The sequence below is a fragment of the Prionailurus viverrinus genome, chromosome D3 (assembly GCF_022837055.1).
Source record: "Prionailurus viverrinus isolate Anna chromosome D3, UM_Priviv_1.0, whole genome shotgun sequence".
Classification (NCBI taxonomy): domain Eukaryota; kingdom Metazoa; phylum Chordata; class Mammalia; order Carnivora; family Felidae; genus Prionailurus; species Prionailurus viverrinus.
This window is the reverse complement of record NC_062572.1, coordinates 47392451-47413417: the sequence shown is the minus strand read 5'-3', so window position 1 is coordinate 47413417 and position 20967 is coordinate 47392451. Positions and strand designations below refer to the sequence as shown.

Sequence of the window (20967 nt, the reverse complement as noted above, 5' to 3'; positions counted from 1 at the left end):
CGAATATACTACTCAAAGCACATCCCTAGTCTAGAAGATGAGGTATAGTCAATGCTTAGTCAATGAGGTAACCGATGAGAAGGTTAAAGAATATGTTTTATGGAGGACAGTGTGATCATCTGTGTTGAAATACACTAAGAGGTCAAGTGTGATGACAGGAAAGGGGTGGTCATTAGATTGGGCAACCCAAAAAACCAATAACTTTCACAAGAGCAGGTGTCCCTATGATTATCTCGGCTTTGTGGGAAGGAAGGGAACTGTATCCTTATATCACTCCTTACAGCAAAATAATTCCAGATCATGATTTCCATGGAATCATTAAACTTTGGGGGGAAATATGGAATAATTTTCTATAATCCCACAAACTCATAAATTAATAAAGTATCTGCGACATATATGCTAGACAAATAGGTTAATTTTCTTAATAAATGGACAGCTTTACGAGTCCATATGAAAAAGAAAATAATACAAAATAAAAAACACAGGAAAAAAACAAAATCATTTATAAATGTATGAAGATTCTTAATCTCACTTATAATTAATCTCTCTTATAATCTCTCCTATAATTAATAAAATACAAATTAAAGCACCACGATTTTTAAAAATAAGAAATAAGTAAAATCACAGATGCCATTTTTCACCTATCAGAATGGGAAAGATAACTGTTGCCAAGGAGGTGGGAATCAGGCACTTCTATATGTCGTTAGCAAAGGAGTAAATTGCAATCTCTTTGGAGCGCAGTTTAGCAAGACTGAAAATTAAAATGCACATTTCCGTTGAGCCAACAATATGTTTTTCCAACATATGCATACGATTGCAAGGATTTAGGCACAGGATGTTCACTGCATTATTGTTTTCGGTAACCAAAGTGACACACCAAGTGTCCAAAAGGATATTGATTAAATAAATTATGTAATGGATCAAAACTATTAACATGAGTATTTCTAGACTTCCCCTTCCATCTGCTAGGTAAAGAGAATTTTGTCTTGGGTCAACTTTCCCATCTGCCTCCCTAAAGTAAATGTTCCATAGCTTTTAGACATTTGTGATATGGTATCGTGAATAAAGCAGAGAACACAGAAAGATACAAAGCTTTGTGGAATCCAGACAGGCTTAGGAATGTGAGGAGGCATATGGAAGAAAAAAGGCGAATTTTTTCAGTATCACTGGAACCATACAAACCTTTCATATATACCAGAAATGTGGCTTGAGACTTAAGTTATTTTGAAATATTTTTGGTTGGTGAACTATATTTTCCTGACTTAGGTACTTCTCTGAGACTGGCTTCCATCACTCTGACTTCAGAAATGTTACATACACATAATGAAATCCTATAGAGGTAGTAAAAGTGGTGAGGTGGAAAAGCATATTGCTAAATGCAAAAAAAAAACCAACCAAGCTTCAAACGGGGTACACTATATCCCACTTGTTTTAAAATATATTCACATATATGCTTTTGAATACATGGTTTTCCAAAGATGTTTCTGCATATTTATGAAGATGTATGTCTAATCATTTCATTTTCCCTCTCATTTTCTCCTTTATTATTATGCAATGTTTAATGGTGTTTATAATGATACTGATATTAAATATTGCTTAAACAAACTAACAAAAAGTTTCTCTTAGGATCTCAACCATGTTAAAACAATTTTCATGGAAAGAAAAAATACATGACAGTGTAACAGATTATTGACAATGATGGAATTATAAATAATTTTTTTTCTGTCTCTGAACTTTCGTGTATTTTCAGTTTCTACTATATGCATGAATTACTTTGTCATTAGCAAAAAGCCACATTTCTCTTAGAAATATGGTAGTTTACTTACAATATTTACAAAATGTTTCCTAGGCTTTTGGGTATTGAAGTACTACAAAAGAACCAGGAAAGAATGGCTAAAGGTCTTTTTGTTATCTTTTTGGTGAATAGTGGACATAATTAGTGGGGCATCAAATTTTCTCCCTGTCCCAGAAATGTTTCATATTTCTTTCACTCAAGTTAATTATTTAGTAAAGGCTTTTTTTCTTTTTTCCATCAGGACTTTGCTAAAATTGTAAGGGTAACTAATCCACCAGGATCCAAGGAATCCATTACAGCAGTAAGTTTAGAATTTGAGTGTGCATCGGAATCACCGGGAAGGCTTATTAAAACTCAAAGAGCTGGGGTGCCTGGGTGGCTCAGTCGGTTTAGGCGCCTGACGTCAGCTCAGGTCATGATTTCACTGTCTGTGAGTTCGAGCCCTGCCTGGGGCTCTGTATTGACAGCACAGAGCCTAGAGCCTGCTTCAGACTCTGTGTCTCCTCTCTCTCTGCTCCTCCCCTGCTCATGCTGTGTCTTTGTCTCAAAAATAAATAAAAACATTAAAAAAAAATGCAAAGAGCTGGCTCATCCCGAGTTTCTGATTCAGTGGGTCTAGGTTGGAACCTCCAATTTGCCTAACACGTTCCCAGGTGATGCTGATACTGCTGGTTCGGTGACAAGAGTTCGAGTCCCTCCACAACTAACACATTCTATTTTATCTCAAATGAATCATTAAGGACAGAAAAGCACACGGTTGGAAGAGGGCCAGGTAGCCCTTGTGTAAAATCTAGGACTGAGGTTTAGAAGAAATCCCTATAGTTTCAATGTCCAGCCACCCGGGAAGCTGATATCCCAGGACTGAGGGGGTGGGCAGGCAAGACTGTAACCAAAGTAGACGTTTTGTAAAGTGCGCCGGGAATATCACCTACATCATGGTCCTACCTAGGACTGGGTTTGATCACTGCTACAGATGGATATTTAGTCTTTTCATTGTAAACTGGCTTCCACTTTAGGAAAAGAGATCCTTACTTTCATTTCCTTAACTTCAAGGTGGTAATGACTGATGCTTCGGAGCAGTCTCAATAATTGAAATCTGAGGGGAAATGTTACTAGAAATGCATATAATATGCATTATATTTTTGCAAGAGCAAGGCTCAAAAATGAAGACGCTTCTTTGTGTTACTTGATTTCATCTAGAAATTAAAAATGGACCTGGCGCCACCTCTGGGTCAACCTTGAGGGTAGGGTGGGGAGTCTTCTCCCGCCCACGGGTCCAAAGCCACGAGACTCTGCCAGCAGGTGGTGCAGTTCTAGCGCTTTTCCGAACGTGGGCTGAGAGGCCACAAAGCGGAGATTGGTTAGCTCAGGAGCCTCGCCCACCGCCGCGCTCCGCCCCTCGCGCTCCGGGATCACAGCACCGTCAGGCCACCGCGCGGCACCGCCCCATATGTCGCGGAAGCCCAGGCGCGGATTCCTTTTTGGGTGCTGAGTTCGTGGCGGAGAATTTGCTCGGAATGCTAATCGGGGCCGAAATAAATACATATTCCGCTGAGGAGTGGAATCGGAATTGGGAAAACAGTCTCCAAACGCTCCCATTTGCTAAAACCTCCTCGCCCACGGTCCCCAGCCCTGGAAAGACAAAAACGGGGGAAAGTTAAAACATCAAAACCACACGCTTTCGGAAATATCCTCCCAGGCCAGATTCCAGAAGTTCGGCTGCCCTGGTCTGGGATCCCTACCCTATATCGCACCCCCAGAACCTTAGAACCACGAAAAGCTAAGCTGGTAACCCAGAGGCCGCCCCGCCTGGTGCCGGTGGCACAGTCCGGCCCAGCGGCCCAGTTCGGCCCCGCCCCTCCAAGGCTGGGCCCTGCCCCCTGCCCCGCCCCCCCTGGGTCGACCTCGCCCCGCCCAGAACGGCTGCTGGGCGTCCCTGCAGGGGCACCACCCAGAAGGAGGAGGGGCCAACGACGCCTTCCTCTTTCCTGACAAGCGCTGGCTCCCCGCCGCCGTCACGCGTCCCCGCCCTCCGCCGGCACGGGATCCTGAGCTCGCCCCGCGCGCCGAGCCGAGCCGAGTCAAGTCGAGTCTCGCCGATGGCTGCAGCACCGCACCAAGGCAGCATGACCGCGCGCGGCCCAGCCCTCGGCCTCCTTCTGCTGCTGCTGTGTCCCGCGCAGGTGAGGGGACGCCCGCGACCCGGGAGGGCTGTGGGGGAGCGAGGAGGGCCGCGAGGCTAGGGGGAGGGTGGCGGGCGGTGCGGCGGGGAGTGCGTCCCGTTCCCTGAGGGGACGCGGGTCCAGTGGCTCCTGGGGAAGTTGGTCCAGCGATGGAGCCCCCGGCGCCACCACCCCCCCCCCCCCCCCGCCCCGACTCCGGTTTCTTTCCCCGGCCACGCACTTTCCCCTGTGATGGCAACTGGAAGCGGCTTGTTTGACCTGTCTTGAGCTCATTTCATCTGTGGCCACCTAATTTCTGGGCTTAGGATGTAGAATCAGAGGGAAGGACGAAAGTGGGTACAGAGACGGAGGGATGTTATTTATTTAACCTGCCTTAAAAAAAAAAAAAATAGCCCTGCCACATGCACACGAACTCTATGAATTTGTTCACAATATCCGACCACTCCCATCGGACCAGGTGGGAAGGGAGGTAAAGAAGAAACAAACTGCCAAGCACCAAATTGAAACAGTCCTAAGTAAGTCAGCTTGGTTTTCTCTAGAGTGCAAGTTACTTGTTATTAACTCTTTCATGTCTTCAGAAACTGAGGCCCAGCAGGGGATAATTGAGTTTCCCCTTGTCACAATATTAACTAGCTACGGAATGGGGCCTAACTCCCTGGGTCAGCTTTTCCTTGGTTCAGTATCCTAGGGCATAAATGCCTCACTGCTATTCATTATTATTGTTGTTGTTGTTACCTAAACGTTAGGTGTACAGCTTCATAATTTAATATCTGTATACACTGCAAAGTGATCCCACAAGCCTAGTTACCATTAATAACCATACAGTTGCTCTTTCACCCATTTTGCCCAACCCTCAACCCCCTTCCCCTCTGATGCCTAGTCTGTTATCTGTATCTATGATTTTGTTTTTGCTTTGTTTTGTTAGATTCCACATATCAGTGAAATCACCTGGTATTTGTCTTTCTCCATCTGACTTATTTTACTTAGCTGTCCAAATGGCAAGATTTCCCTTTCTTTCTTTCTTTCTTTCTTTCTTTCTTTCTTTCTTTCTTTTTTATAGCTGACTAGTATCCCATTGTATAAATACATCACATCTTTATCCATTCATCTGTCAATGGACATTTAGGTTGTTTCCATATCTTGATTATTGTGAATAATGCTGCAGTGAATGTAGGGGGGTACACATATCTTTTTGAATTGGTGTTTCCATTTTCTTCTGATAAATATTCCGAAGTGGAATAGCTGGGTCATATGATAGTTCTAGTCTTAATTTTTTGAGGAATCACATAGTGTTTTCCACAGTGGTTGTACCAATTTACAATCCCACCAACAGTATACAAGGGTTTCTCTTTCTCCACACCCTCACCAACGTTTGTCATTTCTTGTTTCTTTGATAATATCCATTCTAACAGGTACAAGGTGATACCTCATTGTGATTTTGATTTGCTTTTCCCTGTTAGTGATCTTGAGCATCTTTTCACGTGGCTGTTGTATGTCTTGTGTGCCATCTGTATGCCTCTGAGGAAATGTCTGTTCAGATCTTCTGCCCATTGTTTAATTAGGTTGTTTTTTTGGTTGGTGTTGTTGAGTTGTATGAGTTCTTTATAAATTTTGGATATTAACCCTTTATCGGGTATATGGTGTGCAAATATGTTCTCCATTCAGTAGGTTGCCTTTTCATTTTGATGATAATTTCCTTTGCTGTGCAGAAACTTTTCAGTTTGGTACAGTCCCACTTATTTATTTTTCTTTTTGTGTCCCTTGTTTTTGGAGTCAGATCCACAGAGACATCACTAAGACTGATGTCAAGGAGATTACCACCTATGTTTTCTTCCAGAAATTTTATGGTTTCAGGTCTTCCATTCAAGTCTTTAATCCATTTTGAGGTAATTTTTGTAAATGGTGTAAGATAGTGGTCCAGTTTCATACTTTTGCATGTGGTTGTCCAGTTTTCCCAATACCAGTTATTGAAGAGACTGTCCTTTCTCTGTTGTATGTTCTTGGCTCATTTGTTGTATATTAATTTTCCATATTTATGTGGGCTTATTTCTGGACTTTGAATTCTATTCCATTGATCTGTGTCTTTGTTTATACCAATACCACATTACTTTGTTTACTATAGCTTTGTGACATAGTTTGAAATGAGGGAGTGTGGTATCTCCAGCCTTGTTCTTCTTTTTTAAGATTGTTTTGGCTTTTGAGTATCTTTTGTGGTTCCATATAAATCTTAATATTATTTGTTCCTGTTCTGTAAAGTGAACCATTGGAATTTTGATGGGTTTTTCACTGAATACACTACATACACTGTGTGTAGATTGCTTTAGGTGGTATGGACATTTTAACAATATTCTTTTAATTCATGAGTACAGATTATCTTTCCATTTCTTTGTGTGTTCTTCAGTTTGTTTTATCAGTGTCTAATAGTTTTCACCTCCTTGGTTAAATTTATTCCTAGATATTTTATTCTTTTTAACGTAATTGTAAATGGAATTCTTAGTTTCTCTTTATGAATTTTCATTGTTAGTGTATAGAGATGCCACAGATTTCTGTACATTGATTTTTGTATCCTGTGATTTTACTGAATTCATGTATCATCTGCAAATAGTAACAGATTTTACTTTTTCCTTTCTGATTTGGATGCTTTTATTTCTTTGGCCCAATTGCCATGGCTATGACTTCCAATATTATGTTTAACAAAAGTGGTGAGAATAGGCATCCTGTTCTTAGATGAAGAGCTGTCAACTTCACCATTGAGTATGGTATTAGCTATAGGATTGCCATGATGGCCTTTGTTATGTTGAGGTATGTTCCTTCTATATCCACTTTGTTGAGAGTGGTTATATTCATCATAAATGGATGTTGAATTTTGTCAAATGTTTTTTCTGCATTTATTGAGATGATCATAATTTTTTGTGTCATCTTGTTGATATGATGTATCATATTAATTGATCTACAGATGTTGAACTATCCTTGAATCTGTGGAATAAATCCCACTTGATCATCATGTATGATCCTTTTCAATCATTTAGATTTTGTGTGCTAATATTTTGTTGCGGATTTTTGCATCTGTGTTCATCAAGAATATTGGCCTGTAATTTTTTTTTTTTTTTAATAGTGCCCTGGTCTGGTTTTGGTATAAGGGTAATGCTGGCCTCATAAAATGTGTTTGAAGGCTTTTCCTCCAAGACTTTGAGTGTAGGTATTAAATTAATGTTTGGTGGAATTTGGTAGGGAAGCCATCTGGTCCTGAACTTTGTTGGGAAGTTTTTAATTACTGTTTCAATCTCCTTGCTAGTAATCAGTCTCTTCAGATCTCCTATTTCTTCATAATTCAGTCTTGAAAGATTGTATGTTTCTAACAATTTCTCCATTTCTTCTAGGTTGTCTAGTTTGTTGGCTTATAATTGTTCACAGTAGTCTCTTATGGTCCTTTGTATTTCTGTGGTATTACTTGTAACTTCTCTTCCGTTTCTTAATTTTGAGCCCTCTTTTTTTTCCTAGTCACAGACTGAAAGTGAAGGGATGGAAAAAAATATTCTGTACAAGTGGAAATGGAAAGAATACTGAAGTAGCTATATTCATATCAGACAAAATAGACTTTAAAACACAGACTGGGTGCCAGGGTGGCTTAGTCGGTTAAGTGTCTGGCTTCTCCTCAGGTCATGATCTCGCGGTTTGTGGGTTTGAGCCCTGCATCGGGCTCTGTGCTGACATCTCAGAGCCTGGAGCCTACTTGCGATTCTGTGTCTCCCCCTTTCTCTCCCTCTCTCCCTCCCTCCCTCCCTCCCTCTCTCTTTCTCTCCTTCTCTCTCTCTCTCTCTCTCTCTCTCTCTCTCTCCTTCCCTGACTTGTGCTCTATCAAAAGTAAATAAAAATTAAAAAAAAAACAAACCCACAGACTAATAAAAGACAATGAAGGGCATTCATTACATAATGATAAAGGGGTCAATCCAGCAAGAAGATATAACATTTATAAACATATATGCATCCAACATTAAAGCACCAAAATATATAACACAAATATTAACAGACCTAAAGGGAGAAATTGAAAGATACAATAATAGTAGGAGATTTTAACATCCTACTTTCATCAACAGATAGACAAAAAATCAGTAAACATCAGCTTTAAATGACACATTAGACCAGATGGACTTAATGGATATGGACAGAACACTCCATCTAAAAGCAGAACACTCAATCTAAAAGAACACATTCTTCTCAGGTGTGCATGGAACATTCTGTAGGATTGCATGTTGGGTCACAAACAAATCTCAATAAATTCAGTAAGGTTGAAATCATATCACGCATCTTTTCCAACCATGGTAGTATGAAACTAGAAATTAATTACATGTATAAAACAGGGTCGGGGGTGCCTGGGTATCAGTCAGTTAAGCATCTGACTTCAGCTCAGGTCATATTCTCTCGGTTCATGAGCTCAAGCTCCACATTGGGCTCTCTGTTGTCAGTGCAGGGCCCACTTAGGATCCTCTGTCTCCCTCTCTCTCTGCCCTTCTCCCACCCCTCAAAAATTTTAAACTAGAAAAGCATCTCTTTTAAAAAAAAAAGAAGAAAACAGGAAAACCCACAAAAGCGAGCATATTAAACAACATGCTACTCACCAACCAATGGGTCACTGAAGAAAATCAAAGGAGAAATTTAAAAATACTGAGAGAAAAATTAAGACAGAAATATGACATACCAAAATCTATGGGATGCAGCAAAAGCAGTTCTTAGAGTGAAGTTAATAGTGATACAGGCCTACTTCAAGAAAGAAGGAAAATCTCAAACAGTGTAATGTAACTTTACACCTAAGGAACCTAGAAAAAGAGCAAACAAAGCCCCAAATTAGTAGAAGGAAGGGAATAATAAAGATCAGAGCAGAAATAAATGAATTAGAAACTAAAAAGATGAAAAATGATCAATGAAATTAAAAGCTGGTTCTTTGAACAGAGAAAATTGACAAACTCTTAGCTACATTCACTGCTATTTCTGTGTCTGCAGTTTTCTTTTATTCATTCATTCATTCATTCAATTATTTTTAAATGTTTATTTTTGAGAGAGAGAGAGTGTGTGTGTGTGAGAGGGAGAGGGGCAGAAAGAGGGAGACACAGAATCCGAAACAGGCTCCAGGTTCCACGCTGTCAGCACAGCGCCCAGTGCCAGGCCCAAACCCATGAACCGCGAGATCATGATCTGAGCTGAAGTTGGACGCCCAAGTGACTGAGCCACCCAGGCACCCCTGCTGTTTTCTCTTTTAAAACTAGGGGTTGAGGCTCCTGGGTGGCTGAGTTGGTTACACCCAACTTTGGCTCAGGTCATGACCTCGTGGTTCACAAGTTTAAGCCTCAAGTTGGATTCTCTGCTGTCAGCATGGAGCCCCACTTCAGATTCTCTCTCTCAAAAAGTAAACAAATTAAAAAAAAAAAAAAAAAAGAAAGAAAAAACAGTGGTTGAAGGGAGGTGGGTGAAAGTCTAAGGATATAGCATAGTGCTGATTAAACCAGATGAGGATGCAAGAGTGAAGGTCTGGGAATTTGGTGACCTTGTGCCCCCCTCATGGACATGTCAGTAACAAGGAGGTAGTAAATCAGAAGGGAAAGCAAATTAGGGAGCTTCCCTGGACTAGGAGACCTCTCAAATTTCTGGGTGGTTCTTGGAAGCAGGTAGGTTTTGCTGACGTGGTGAGGGCCCAAGAACCAGGAGAAGAGCTGTGGCTCCCTCCCCTATGTATGTAGAGGGGCTCCCCAGCAGTGTGGGCTTGTGGAATAGCACACATTTGGTATTTGGTGCCTGGTTGGGAGGGGGGCAGAAGAGAGCAGGTAAGTGGTTTGGAATGGGGTCAGTGGGTAGACCACTCACTAGCTCTTGCTTTGGACACATTGCTCTGTCAAACCTTAGTTCCTTTTCAAGACAGACAATACCTTGTAGGATTATTGAGGTTGTTGAGTAATATGGCATATGGAGAGACGTTATGACTGTGGTAAAAACTCAAGGAACAGTAGCACTTCTGTGCCTTTAAGACAATACAGCTGTTCAGTTTCCCTGGAGTTTTAGGTCAGGATCTAGTAGACAGGCTTCACACTGGTAAGTAGCTTTAACTTAACTCTGAAATCCTTTTACCTCAAGGTAGTATCCAAGGCTGATGGCCAATGAGTGCGTCTCCTCATACGACTTTTCGGGTAGGTCAGAGGTTCATCATGAGTCTCTTGCAAAATGCCTGGATAGGTCTGTAAATCTTAACTGGAAAGATTCCTTTGTTATTTTACAAATTAACTCCCTCACAGGCTTTCAGCACACCTGAACAGGCTGGGGGAAGAAGGAGAGGGGTCTGCTTTGAGAATTCTTACCAATGATAGCATCTTGTCTGGGTTCAGTCTGAGCACTCAGGAAGTTCTTTCGCAGAATTAACAGACTAACTGTCCTTTGGGGGGATTTTTGCTTTTCTTAATTTTTAATTTTTACAGATGATGAAATAACATTACTAGATTGCGTGGCTTTTAAGCCTTGTAGTCACCCAAATAATGTGTGCAGTTTTGAGAAATCACATATATATCTCCTGATTGTAATTTTTATAAGCTTTTTTTTAGGAACTTAGAGCATAGTGAGGTCTAAGTAGGAATTAAGCCATTAAAATGGCTTTTCCTGAATAGATCAGGAACGGTTTAATCTTTCGACCTGGAGAGCATTGAAGAAAACCCACATTCACCCCAATTTCAGATGGTTAGTCTTTCCCAGTCTCTCCTACTCCTTGATTGATACTGTGCTCAGATATCTTATTAACATAAGTAATCAAAGGAAAGTGAGGTTTTTATTTTAGCGAGTGGGCAGAAAGAAAACGGCTTGCTGAATAGGTCTTTGTATTGCCTCAGTGTTTGTCATATTACCCAGAACAAAGAATCCCTCTGGTCTGAAGACAGTATGATCTCTCTTTCCTGGGTGATCCTTCCCCACCCTCCACGCCTCCCAAAAGGGAGGCTTTTCAGAGTGTTTTAAGGATGAGATATTACCTACTGCGGAAGCTGGTGTTAAACCATCTCTAATCTGATCGTGGGCACCCTTTCTGCCCTGTCACCCACAGCTCTGTGAAGGGCATCAGCTCTCTGGCCAAAAAAAACCGACTTAACGACTTGCTATCAAAACCCTGCCCATCTTCCAAGGCCCAGTTCAAATGCTACGTCATCCGGGACATTTGTTATCCTGTTCCCCCAACTAGAATGCCTACCTTCTGAAGCTGTAAATCTGAGGTAAAAGCTGCTGCTGCAGTATAAACAATCTGTGGGTCTTGACTCTTGCTCTCACCAAGAGTGATCCTGGGCAAGCCAGTGATCCCCTGGCACCTCAGTCTCTTCCTCTGTAAAGTCGGGTTAACAACTATGCCTGTTTCTCACGGTGCTTATGGAAAGAGAGAGAAATATTGTTTGAATTGAAGTACTAGATTACAGGCTCCTTGTGGGCAAGAACTGTATTTTACCAATTCCACTATGGCCAAGACTCTCTTTTTGGAGTCATCAGATCATTGGGCCTTTGTGGGTTTAGGTGTGGGGATAAAATGGGGGAAGGATTCAGAGGCATTGCTTTCTGGATGATAATCAATAATCAGCTGTGGCCCAACAAGTTTTTTGCCTGGACTGTGCCTCTTATTTTCAGTTTTTGGAATATTTGCTTTGGCAGGAAAACTTTGGGGAAAAAAACCAAACCTGTCTCTATGCAAGCATGCTGTGGGGGGATTTAAGAAGGAAGCTTTAGGGGCGCCTGGGTGGCGTAGTCGGTTGAGCGTCCGACTTCGGCCAGGTCACGATCTCGCGGTCCGTGAGTTCGAGCCCCGCGTCGGGCTCTGGGCTGATGGCTCAGAGCCTGGAGCCTGTTTCCGATTCTGTGTCTCCCTCTCTCTCTGCCCCTCCCCCGTTCATGCTCTGTCTCTCTCTGTCCCAAAATAAATAAATAAACGTTGAAAAAAAAATTGAAAAAAAAAAAAAAGAAGGAAGCTTTAAAATTTGTTCTTTATCTTATTACTGTCCCTTGGGCCACAGAGGAACTTCAGTTCTTGTCATCCACTAGTTTCATAAATATAAAGTGGTTGCTGTGGGTAGTGTAGATACAAAAGTAGATCAAAGGAGTTACCTACACAGAAAGCAGTCTAAACTGTAAAGTGCTGTGTAAATGTTAGTAGTTTCTTTCTCTATCTTGTTCGTAGTTGAAGGGAAGAAGGATGAATACATAAAAATGTACAATACAATGAAAAATGTGCTCTAACAAAGGTAAGGACAGAATATTACGGGAGTCCATTTTTGAACTGACCTTTGGAGGGCGAATTAATTCTTACCAGGTGGGCAAGAAGAAAACTGGAGAAAGTAGGGGAGAGTTACCTAGTTGTTACTGAAAACCAGACAACTGTGTATTTGAAAAGGGTGAATTTTATGGTAAGTTATCTCAATGTTTTTAGAAATGATGTTCTAGATTACAAGAATCTAAAGAAAAAAGAGTTACCTAATTTTTGCATAGTATTCCATTGCTAGGACACATCTGGTCTCAACACCACAGAACCCCTTTAAGATAGATGGGATTCTGCGTTCCCTGTTTTACAGGAAATTAAGGATATTAAGGCCTAAGTTTGTGCCAAGGTCACGTAGCCGATAAATGGCAGACTAGGGGTTGAGCCACGGTCTTCTGACTTCTGTGCTCTAATTTATTCAGATTCAAAATATTGGTACCAGATTACTTATATTTAGCAAGCTAAATTGATCAGCAGATGTTCAGCAGATGTTCCAGATGGCCAACAGGGCGTTTCATTCAAGGCTTGCTCCTAGTTCCAGTCTGGCTTCTCCAGAATCCAGCGATGAATCAGGGATGGGGTTAGCCTGGTGGCCTGGCCCTTTGTTCATTTGCCACACTGTATACATATTCCATAGGAAAAGACCTGTGCACAGTATACGTTCCCATCTGCTGTTTTGTTTTAGGCTTGTGGCTTTTGGATTATTTTTCAACTTTTTTTTTTTTTTTTTTTTTTGGGGGGGGGACAGAGAGAAACAGAGCATGAACGGGGGAGGGGCAGAGAGAGAGGGAGACACAGAATCGGAAACAGGCTCCAGGCTCTGAGCCATCAGCCCAGAGCCCGACGCGGGGCTCGAACTCCCGGACCGCGAGATCGTGACCTGGCTGAAGTCGGACGCTTATCCGACTGCGCCACCCAGGCGCCCCTTGGATTATTTTTCAAATTTGTGAGTGCTAAGGCTCAGAAATGTCTGATGCCAACTAGTAGTGTGACCTTGGGCAAGTCACTTAAACTTCAAGCTAGTGGGGTTATTTGTAGAGTGAAGACTTGCTGAGCCTATCTAAAAATGTATGAAGTAAACACCCATTTATAGGCACACCTAGTGGTCACACAAATTATCCGTTGTTATGTGGATATGTTTACCACATTAGCTATAAAAGAGAGTTCCAGAGATTTCCATCATTAGAAGTCACACCAGAGCAGCCTCCGCCCCAAATATCCTGCCATATTTTTTGGTCTGCCTACCAGACTCCCAAGGAAAGAGCAGGCAGCTTAATCTCTGGATAGGGTTCTCTGTGTCTCTCCATCCTATCCTGCGTTGTCCTGACTGGCCAGGCCAGCCCCCTTGCTCCCTGCAGAGGCCTCTCCCTACCCCCTAACCAACCCTCCCTTGCTGGAGCTTGAGCTGGTGTGTCTCCGGGTTCTGCCATGAACTTTACCCATCCAAGACAGTGGCAGAGGTGAGAGGACCCGGCCCTCCACTCCATGTGCCGTGGGGTGGCCGAGAGCAGGCCCAGAGCTGAGGGTGGTAAGTGGTGGTAACATGACTTGACAGCAGCCTGGAGATGTACTTAGAAAGTTGTAAATGGTCATCATTATTTCCACAAGTGAACACATTTAGGTAGAAAGAGGGTAGTGGCTGGGACAGCCCATCATTTGTGCACAGTGAAAATCTGAGGACACATCTATAAAAACTGAGCTGGAGTTTGAGCAGTGCAGCAGCTAGGGGGTGAGGATAGCAGATAGGATGGAGAATGCTTAACCTGGCCTTCAAAATCTTCTTTCTCACTGTTGGTTTTGTTACTTAGGAGCCATGTGACCTTAGAGAATCTTCTGTGAGCCTTGGTTTCCGTACCTACAAAATGCTGCAATACTACTCCAGAGGCTATCTGAGAAATACACGAGGCAATGAGGGAAGGGATCACTGAACTTCATGCCTGGCATGTGGTTGATGTTCACTAAGCATTTTGTTATGAGTTAGTTAATACTTGAGATTTATTAAAGGCCGCCTGGAGTGTAGGATTCTGTTGGTGATGCTCAGAGCTTCTCCATCTGATAAGATGTGCTTTTATAGAGTTCCCTATTAGAGTCTGTTTTGCAGTTGGTGTAGTTGTCAACATATAGCAGAAGGGGTTTTTTTTGTTTTGTTTTGTTTTGTTTGGGGTGGTTTTTTTTTGTTTTTTTTTGTTTTTTTTTTTGCTGAACTACTATTGTTGAAAGAAACTTCCCAGGGCACCTGGGTGGCTTCAGTCTGTTAAGCCTCCGAGTCTTGATTTCGGCTCAGGTCATGATCGCATGAACTGTGAGATCGACCTCTGTGCTGACAACACTGAGCCTGCTTGGGATTCTCTCTTTCCCCTTCTCCCTCTGCCCCTCCCCTGTTGCGCTTTTTCTCTCTCAAAATAAATAAACTTTAAAAAAAAGAGAGAAAGAAAGAAGCTTCTATCCACTCATCTAGCCAATAATTAAACCCTAGAGCATGTTGCGAAACAGCCATGTGACTTAACCTTTAAAAGTAGAGATGCTCTAGCCTTGTAACTACTAAATTCTCATTTAAAGCCAAAATAACCAGTAGTTCTCGTTTCTGAACTTCTTACATAATCCATTTGAACTCCTTCAACTCATCAAGAGATTTGATGGTTTCTGGGTTGATGGACATTGGATAAGGTACTATAGAGACTTTGAAAGGAAATAAAACACCTGGGCTTCTGCCCTTTACACTTTTATGGTCTTACTAGGGAGTTGAGACAGTAACCAGAAACTACTCATGGAACCTCTCTCTACATACGTAAATTTGCAGTTCTCATTCATTCTACTTCATCAGGCAGGAGCCCACAAATCACACAGCCTGGCCATAGGCTATTGTTACGAATAAAGTTTTCTTCATCACCCCTACACCCATCATGTACCTGTTGTCTGTGGTTGCTTTTGAGCTACAACAGGGTAGTTGAGTATTTTCTACAGAGACCTTATGGCCCACAAGCCTACAGTACTTAATATTTGGCCCTCTGTGGAAAAGTTTATCAGCCTCCATCCCAGGCATCCACGTAGGAGCTTGTGGAATGTAAGTGAGGAGCAGATATCACTCACCGGAGCCCTGGGCTCAGAATACCTGCTGACTTGAGTGGTGAGGATGATGCCTCTGAACACTAGCCAGGTGCTGCCTGGAGCTGACCTACCTCTGTCCCCAGAGAGCTCACCTGACCGGGAGAGCACGGTGCTGGAACCAGGTGAGAGGAGTCAGAGTGAAACTTAATGGAGGTGACAAGTCTTGGGAGAGGCTTTTAAGAGTCGGGGGACATTCTAAGATGGGTAGGGCTGAAACCTGTGAAGAAGCACTGGAGTCTGGCCTTGGGGACCTGGATGAACTCAGAGAAGGGCTGTTTAAGCTGAGCCAAAAGCCAGCCTGTGCAGGGTCATCCAGATGTATTTGTGAAAAAGCTGTTTAGAAGTTACCACACCTTCTTAATGATAGAGAACAGACAGGGTTGATGGAGGGAAGTGGGTGGGGGATGGGCCAGATGGGTGATGGGTATTAAGGAGGGCACTCGTGATGAGCACTGGGTGTTACATGTAAGTGATGAATCACTGAATTCTCCTGAAACCAATATTGCATTGTATGTTGACTAACTAGAATTTAAATTAAAAAAATTTTTTTAAGTTACCACACTTGTATGTTTTTGTGTGTATGTGTCTCTACAGGTTTGCCTGTCAGGAGGAATTAAAAGCCTAATAGATTAGCAGCAGTTAAATCTGAGAAAGGGGGTGGAGGGATAGAGAAGTGGGAGTGGGACTTCCAGTGTTATTGCACATACATCTGTGATGTGTGGGTTTGCATGTTTGTGATGAGTGGGTATGGAGTCTGTAATTAAAGAAAGTTAGGGCTCAGTTGGTTAAGCGTCTCACTCTTGATCTCAGCTCAGGTCTTGATCTCAGGGTCATGAGTTCACACCCCATGTTGGGCTCCATGCTGCGTGTGGAGCCTACTTAAAAAATAAAGTCTATAGTCATGTATTTTTAACATTTTGGGAATGGGTACAAGTTAAAAATGCTTCAGTAAGATCGTTCTTGTGGTTATAAATAGCTCCGTATGACTGGTCGATGACCACGAGACCAACTGGGAAGAATTGTTATCCTTTAGACTCGGGTCTCCAGGACTTGAGTGGAGCTTTAACAAGACGTGTCGTGTGGCACTCAGACCCATAGTTTTTTACTGTTTGAACGGATGGGCATGCTTCTTTGTTAAGTCCGAGTGTGATAACTGACAGAGTGCTCTGTGCAGTCTTTGCTCCTGGACTTTTCCAGGAAGGACATCTGAGCTCATGTTTTGTGGTAAAACACATAACGTAAAACTGACAGTGTACAGTTTTTAAGTGTACAATTCAGTGACATTAAAGACATTTTTGTGCAGCCACCATCCATCTCCAGCACCGAGCTCATGTTTGATCAGGTGCACTTTGGGCTCTGGCAGACCTCAGACGTTGGTAGGTTTTATTTCAGCGTTGCTTCCTTCCCCAAGTGGATGTTACTGATACGAAGTCGGCATTCTTGTATCACGGTAAAGGCAGCTTTCAGCCACACCTTACCTTGGGAAAGCGTGTGCCCTGTGTGTGAGCTGTTGGTCGCACGGCCCACCCCTGGTCTCGGTGTCGGCATGTGCCGCCATGACATTCCAGAGATCCTGAGGTGTATCCGTCGTCTTTTTCGATAGAGTCCTGACTGCCCGCTCTGCTGTGGTGGTTTGGAGACTGGAAATCCAGGCGTTTGGAAGCCAGTGAGCTTCTTGGTGGGATACAGGGATGAGCATGTCCCGGCCAGTGGTCCACTGAGGAGTGACCCTCCGGGTAGCGTGGGTAGGAGTTCCAACTTCCGAACCAGCCAGGCCTTGGGTGGGGCCTCAGATGAGTCACTCCACCTGTGTAACCCTCAGTTTCCTTATCTGTAGAATGGTATTGTTCTAGTACCGACCTCATAGATCGGAGAATTAAGGAAAATAACAGGGGCACTCTTAGGAAGTCCCTGCATGCTGGGCCAGGCGGCGGCAGTGATGGTGGCAGCGGTGCTGGCAGCCCTCCCAGAAGCAGCGGGAATGATGGAGCTCAGGGAGGGAGGGGCTGTGCTTGGCTGGGTCGCGATAAACCCATGGGGGAGGTGGTGGTTGGAGAGTGGCCCTGGCAGGTAGCAGGGGTGCAGGGGTCCGCAAGTCTCTCTGAGTGTGGGACAGAAGATGAGGAATGGGAGGGAGACGAGCGTGCACCCCGGAGCCAGGTGAGGCGTCTGGAGCTTGTCTCAGGCGGTGGGAAGATGGCTTGTAGGCTTCTGAGCATCAGAGAGCTTTGGAGCCTCGGCTCAGGAAGAGCCCACCTGGCAGCTGTGCCTAGGGGACGTGCTGAGGTCTGCAGAGGAGGCGGCAAGGCAGTCTGCATGGGAAGGAAGGGGTGCCAGAAACTGCACCTCACTGGGAACTTCCCCAGGAGGTACCTGGGGCTTTGAAACCCCATGAAGAGAGATTGGTGGAGGAGGAAAGATTGGTGTCCTTTGGAGCACCTGGGGCACCTGGGATCGTCAGGCAGGTAACTGGAAGGGCAGCTGGAGAGAAATTGGGGTTATTTGACCAAGAGGGAGAATGATACCGGAGGAGCGTTTATTGGCAGGAGCAGGTGAAGGGATGCACAGAGAGATGAGGTTGAGAATGTGGAAGAGAGGGATCGGGCGGTGGAGGCCCCCCGGGAGGCTGAGGAGCGCGGCACCAGCGGCACCAGCTGGGCCGGCGGCTCTCGCTTTCAGCTGTAGGTGAGGCGAGAGGGAGCTGAGGTGGAAAAGAGGGCTCCCCCACCGGCTCAGCTGTGTGAGTGATTGCACACCTGACCGTGCCTTGCACAGGGTGGGATCGGGAGAGGGTGTGGTGCTAGAGTGAGGACCTTAATTATGCAGGCAATTATATTTTACTGAGAGTCTGTTTCTGGAACTAGAATGTTCCAGTTTGAATCCTAACTCTGCCACTCTTGGGCAAATTAGCCTCTCTGTGCCTCTGTTTTCTCAACTGTAAAATGGGTATAACTGCACTTCCCTCATCAACTTGTGAGGATGAATTGGGTTAAAAAATGAAGAACAGTTGAAACCGTGCCTGCCACACAAGTAAATGGCTTGCGAGTGCCTTTGGGCCCCACTGGCCTGGGCTGCCTCCAGAGGCAGGATGACTTTGGGAAGCAAATCTGTTAGCATTGAGTCAAACACAATTTTCCTGGGCCCAAAGAAATCTAGGTGTTTTATTTCAGGTGTTTTACTTCAGGTCCTCTTTGCTGAGGTTCCAAAGAGTTGGAAGACAATAATGATCCCTTGCATTTGATTGTATAGCTTTACAGTTCACTAAGTACTTCCACATATATTCCCTTATCTGATCTTCGCACCAAACCTGTGAGATGGGCAGGGGTTATGAGCTGCTGTTCACAGGGAGAACTGCTCAACACGGTTTCAGTAACCTCCAGCTGCAGGCAGGCCCAGCAGGCACATTGAGAGCCTCGTGAGCTCTGAGGATCAGAACCCAGGACTCCTGACCTCCTCCCACCCCCCTGCCCCACCCCTCTTCTACCCCATGGATGGAAACAACCTTGAGATAAAGACGGGCATTATGAAGGATGACTGGGAAGCACATTGTGCTGAGTCTTTTATTTTCTTTCGTAACATTGAGCACTGAGGAAAGGGAACTGAGACTCCAGACCCTCTTCCTGTTAGTCATGCCAGAGTTGCGTTTGTCGACTGGCCTTCTGTCACTCTGGCGGGTGACTTGCCAGAGTGCCCAGGCTTGGACCTGCTTGCCCTTTGGCTGTGTTGAGAATTCTGTGCAGTCTGGGGCGGGGCCACTTGTGTTTAAATTACATGTCATATCAGCAGTTATGCCACCTCCTCAGCTTTTTTGCCTTTTCAGACTTCAGTAGATGGATAATTTCCTTTTAGTCAGAAAACTAGAATTTTGGAAAGAGGAGCACTTTCCCTGGAATCGCTAGGTTCATGGAAATAAATAATTGCGATTCTTTTTAAACAAAAACGGTGGTGGAATTTTGCAGCTTCTTGCCAAAGGTTTGATATGTGGCATTGTTGAATACTTGTCACTTCCTCATTTGTATAATTTCCCTCCCTTGTGGCCTAAACATATGACTTGTAATGAATACAGATAGGAGTAAGTCATAATTTCTGTTTGAAAATACCTGAGAAATGAGTTCAAAGTAATCTTGACCCCTTTGGTTCCCCACACATACACACCCCAACCTCCTGCCTGTTTCCTTTCATGTTTTTAGGGCCTCAAGGGCCTGTGGTGGGATTTGTATCTTGATGCTGAGGATCAACACAGACTGACTGACCTCCTTGCATACATGTTGGTCACGTGCCACTGCCGCTGGAGAGAATTCACTCTTCAGATTTCTTTTAATGGCTTTTCCAGGAGGTATCTTGAGAGTCACAGTTGCTACTTGATGGCCTCTATTTCCCCACGGGATGGATGATTGCAAGGCCTTGCAGGCCTGTGGCCCTGGCCAGTGTGGTGGATCTCCGTGGCTGTGCTGACGTGATGATTCACGCTGCACCCTCCTCCCCTTCTGAGTTTTCAGACAGCCTGGTGACTCTCACGTGGGAAATATGAGTGGCTCTTGAGAAATCTTTATTTTCTTTTAAGATTGCTGAGGTGGTTGTCCTTAGAGCTAGCACATTCTTTGCTTTCTACTTAAATCTCGAGGGTTCTTTCTTAGGGTTTATTGGGGGTTTTGGTTTTGCTTTTCATGTTACTCATTGATGGGCTGATGTGAATCAACCTAAATACATATGGAAATGTTCTTTCATTATTTGGAGCTGATGTAGTTTCTTACGCAGATGTGCAAAAATAGTGCCTTAAAAATTGCAGACTCACATACTATCTTGCTTTCTTTCCTCTACACTGGTTCTTAGTGATCTTTACGTGGAACTATAGCTTCCTTTCATTGACAATAAACTAGCAGCAACTAGGAATTGTGTAAATAAGTAATTTCTATTACCTCCTTTGCTGACTGACTTGACAAGCCCATTTTAGACATCTTGTCAATTTTAATTAATATTTCCCCAAACGTTAAGCTAACCAGTGCCTCTTGCTGTCACTTCCTTTTGCAGGTAACGTTGGAAGGTTCTGTAATAGTGTTTGAATGGGTGCTTTTCGCTGTTGAAATTTCCATTACCTTTGGGGCCCTGATGAACTGAGTTTTGTGTCGACTCTGTCTGTAGGTGTTGGCACAGTCTTGCATCTGGTATGGAGAGTGTGGAATTGCATCTGGAGATAAGAGGTACAACTGCAAATATTCAGGGCCACCAAAACCCTTGCCGAAGGATGGGTATGACTTAGTGCAGGTAAGTTTGTTATCTTGGGCGCTGGGAACACAAAATGCTAATCGGAGATCCTCTGTAATTACACTGTAAATATCACTGAGAGGTGGGGCTGAAACTAACAGGTTTAAATCTTACCCCAAACGCTTATCTGGGGCACACAATAGCACAGAAGATAACATACATAACTCCCGGAGGCTTGATTTCTTTGGGACTCACTTTATGCCTTTCTCGTAGTTGTAGTTTCCGCATAACAGGTTACTATTTAGGGACTGACCTTGGTACCGCAAATGTTGCTCTTTGCAGCTTCTTGAAAATATACTAGAAGTTAGCTTTTTTTCGGTTCCTGGATTTCAGGACTCAGGCGG

General features: G+C 43.7%; 1 protein-coding gene across 2 annotated transcripts in view; it reads left to right on the top strand.

Annotated features, from left to right (window-relative positions):
* Positions 1-3771: 3771 nt before the first annotated feature.
* NPC1 (NPC intracellular cholesterol transporter 1) overlaps positions 3772-20967 on the top strand; it is a 54951-nt gene continuing 37755 nt past the window's right edge. For both annotated transcript variants that reach the window (XM_047827046.1, XM_047827045.1), the window contains exons 1-2: positions 3772-3978; positions 20501-20623. In XM_047827046.1, coding sequence (XP_047683002.1) covers positions 3895-3978; positions 20501-20623 — 207 coding nt within the window. In that variant the 5' untranslated portion in view covers positions 3772-3894. The remainder of the gene's footprint in view (positions 3979-20500; positions 20624-20967) is intronic.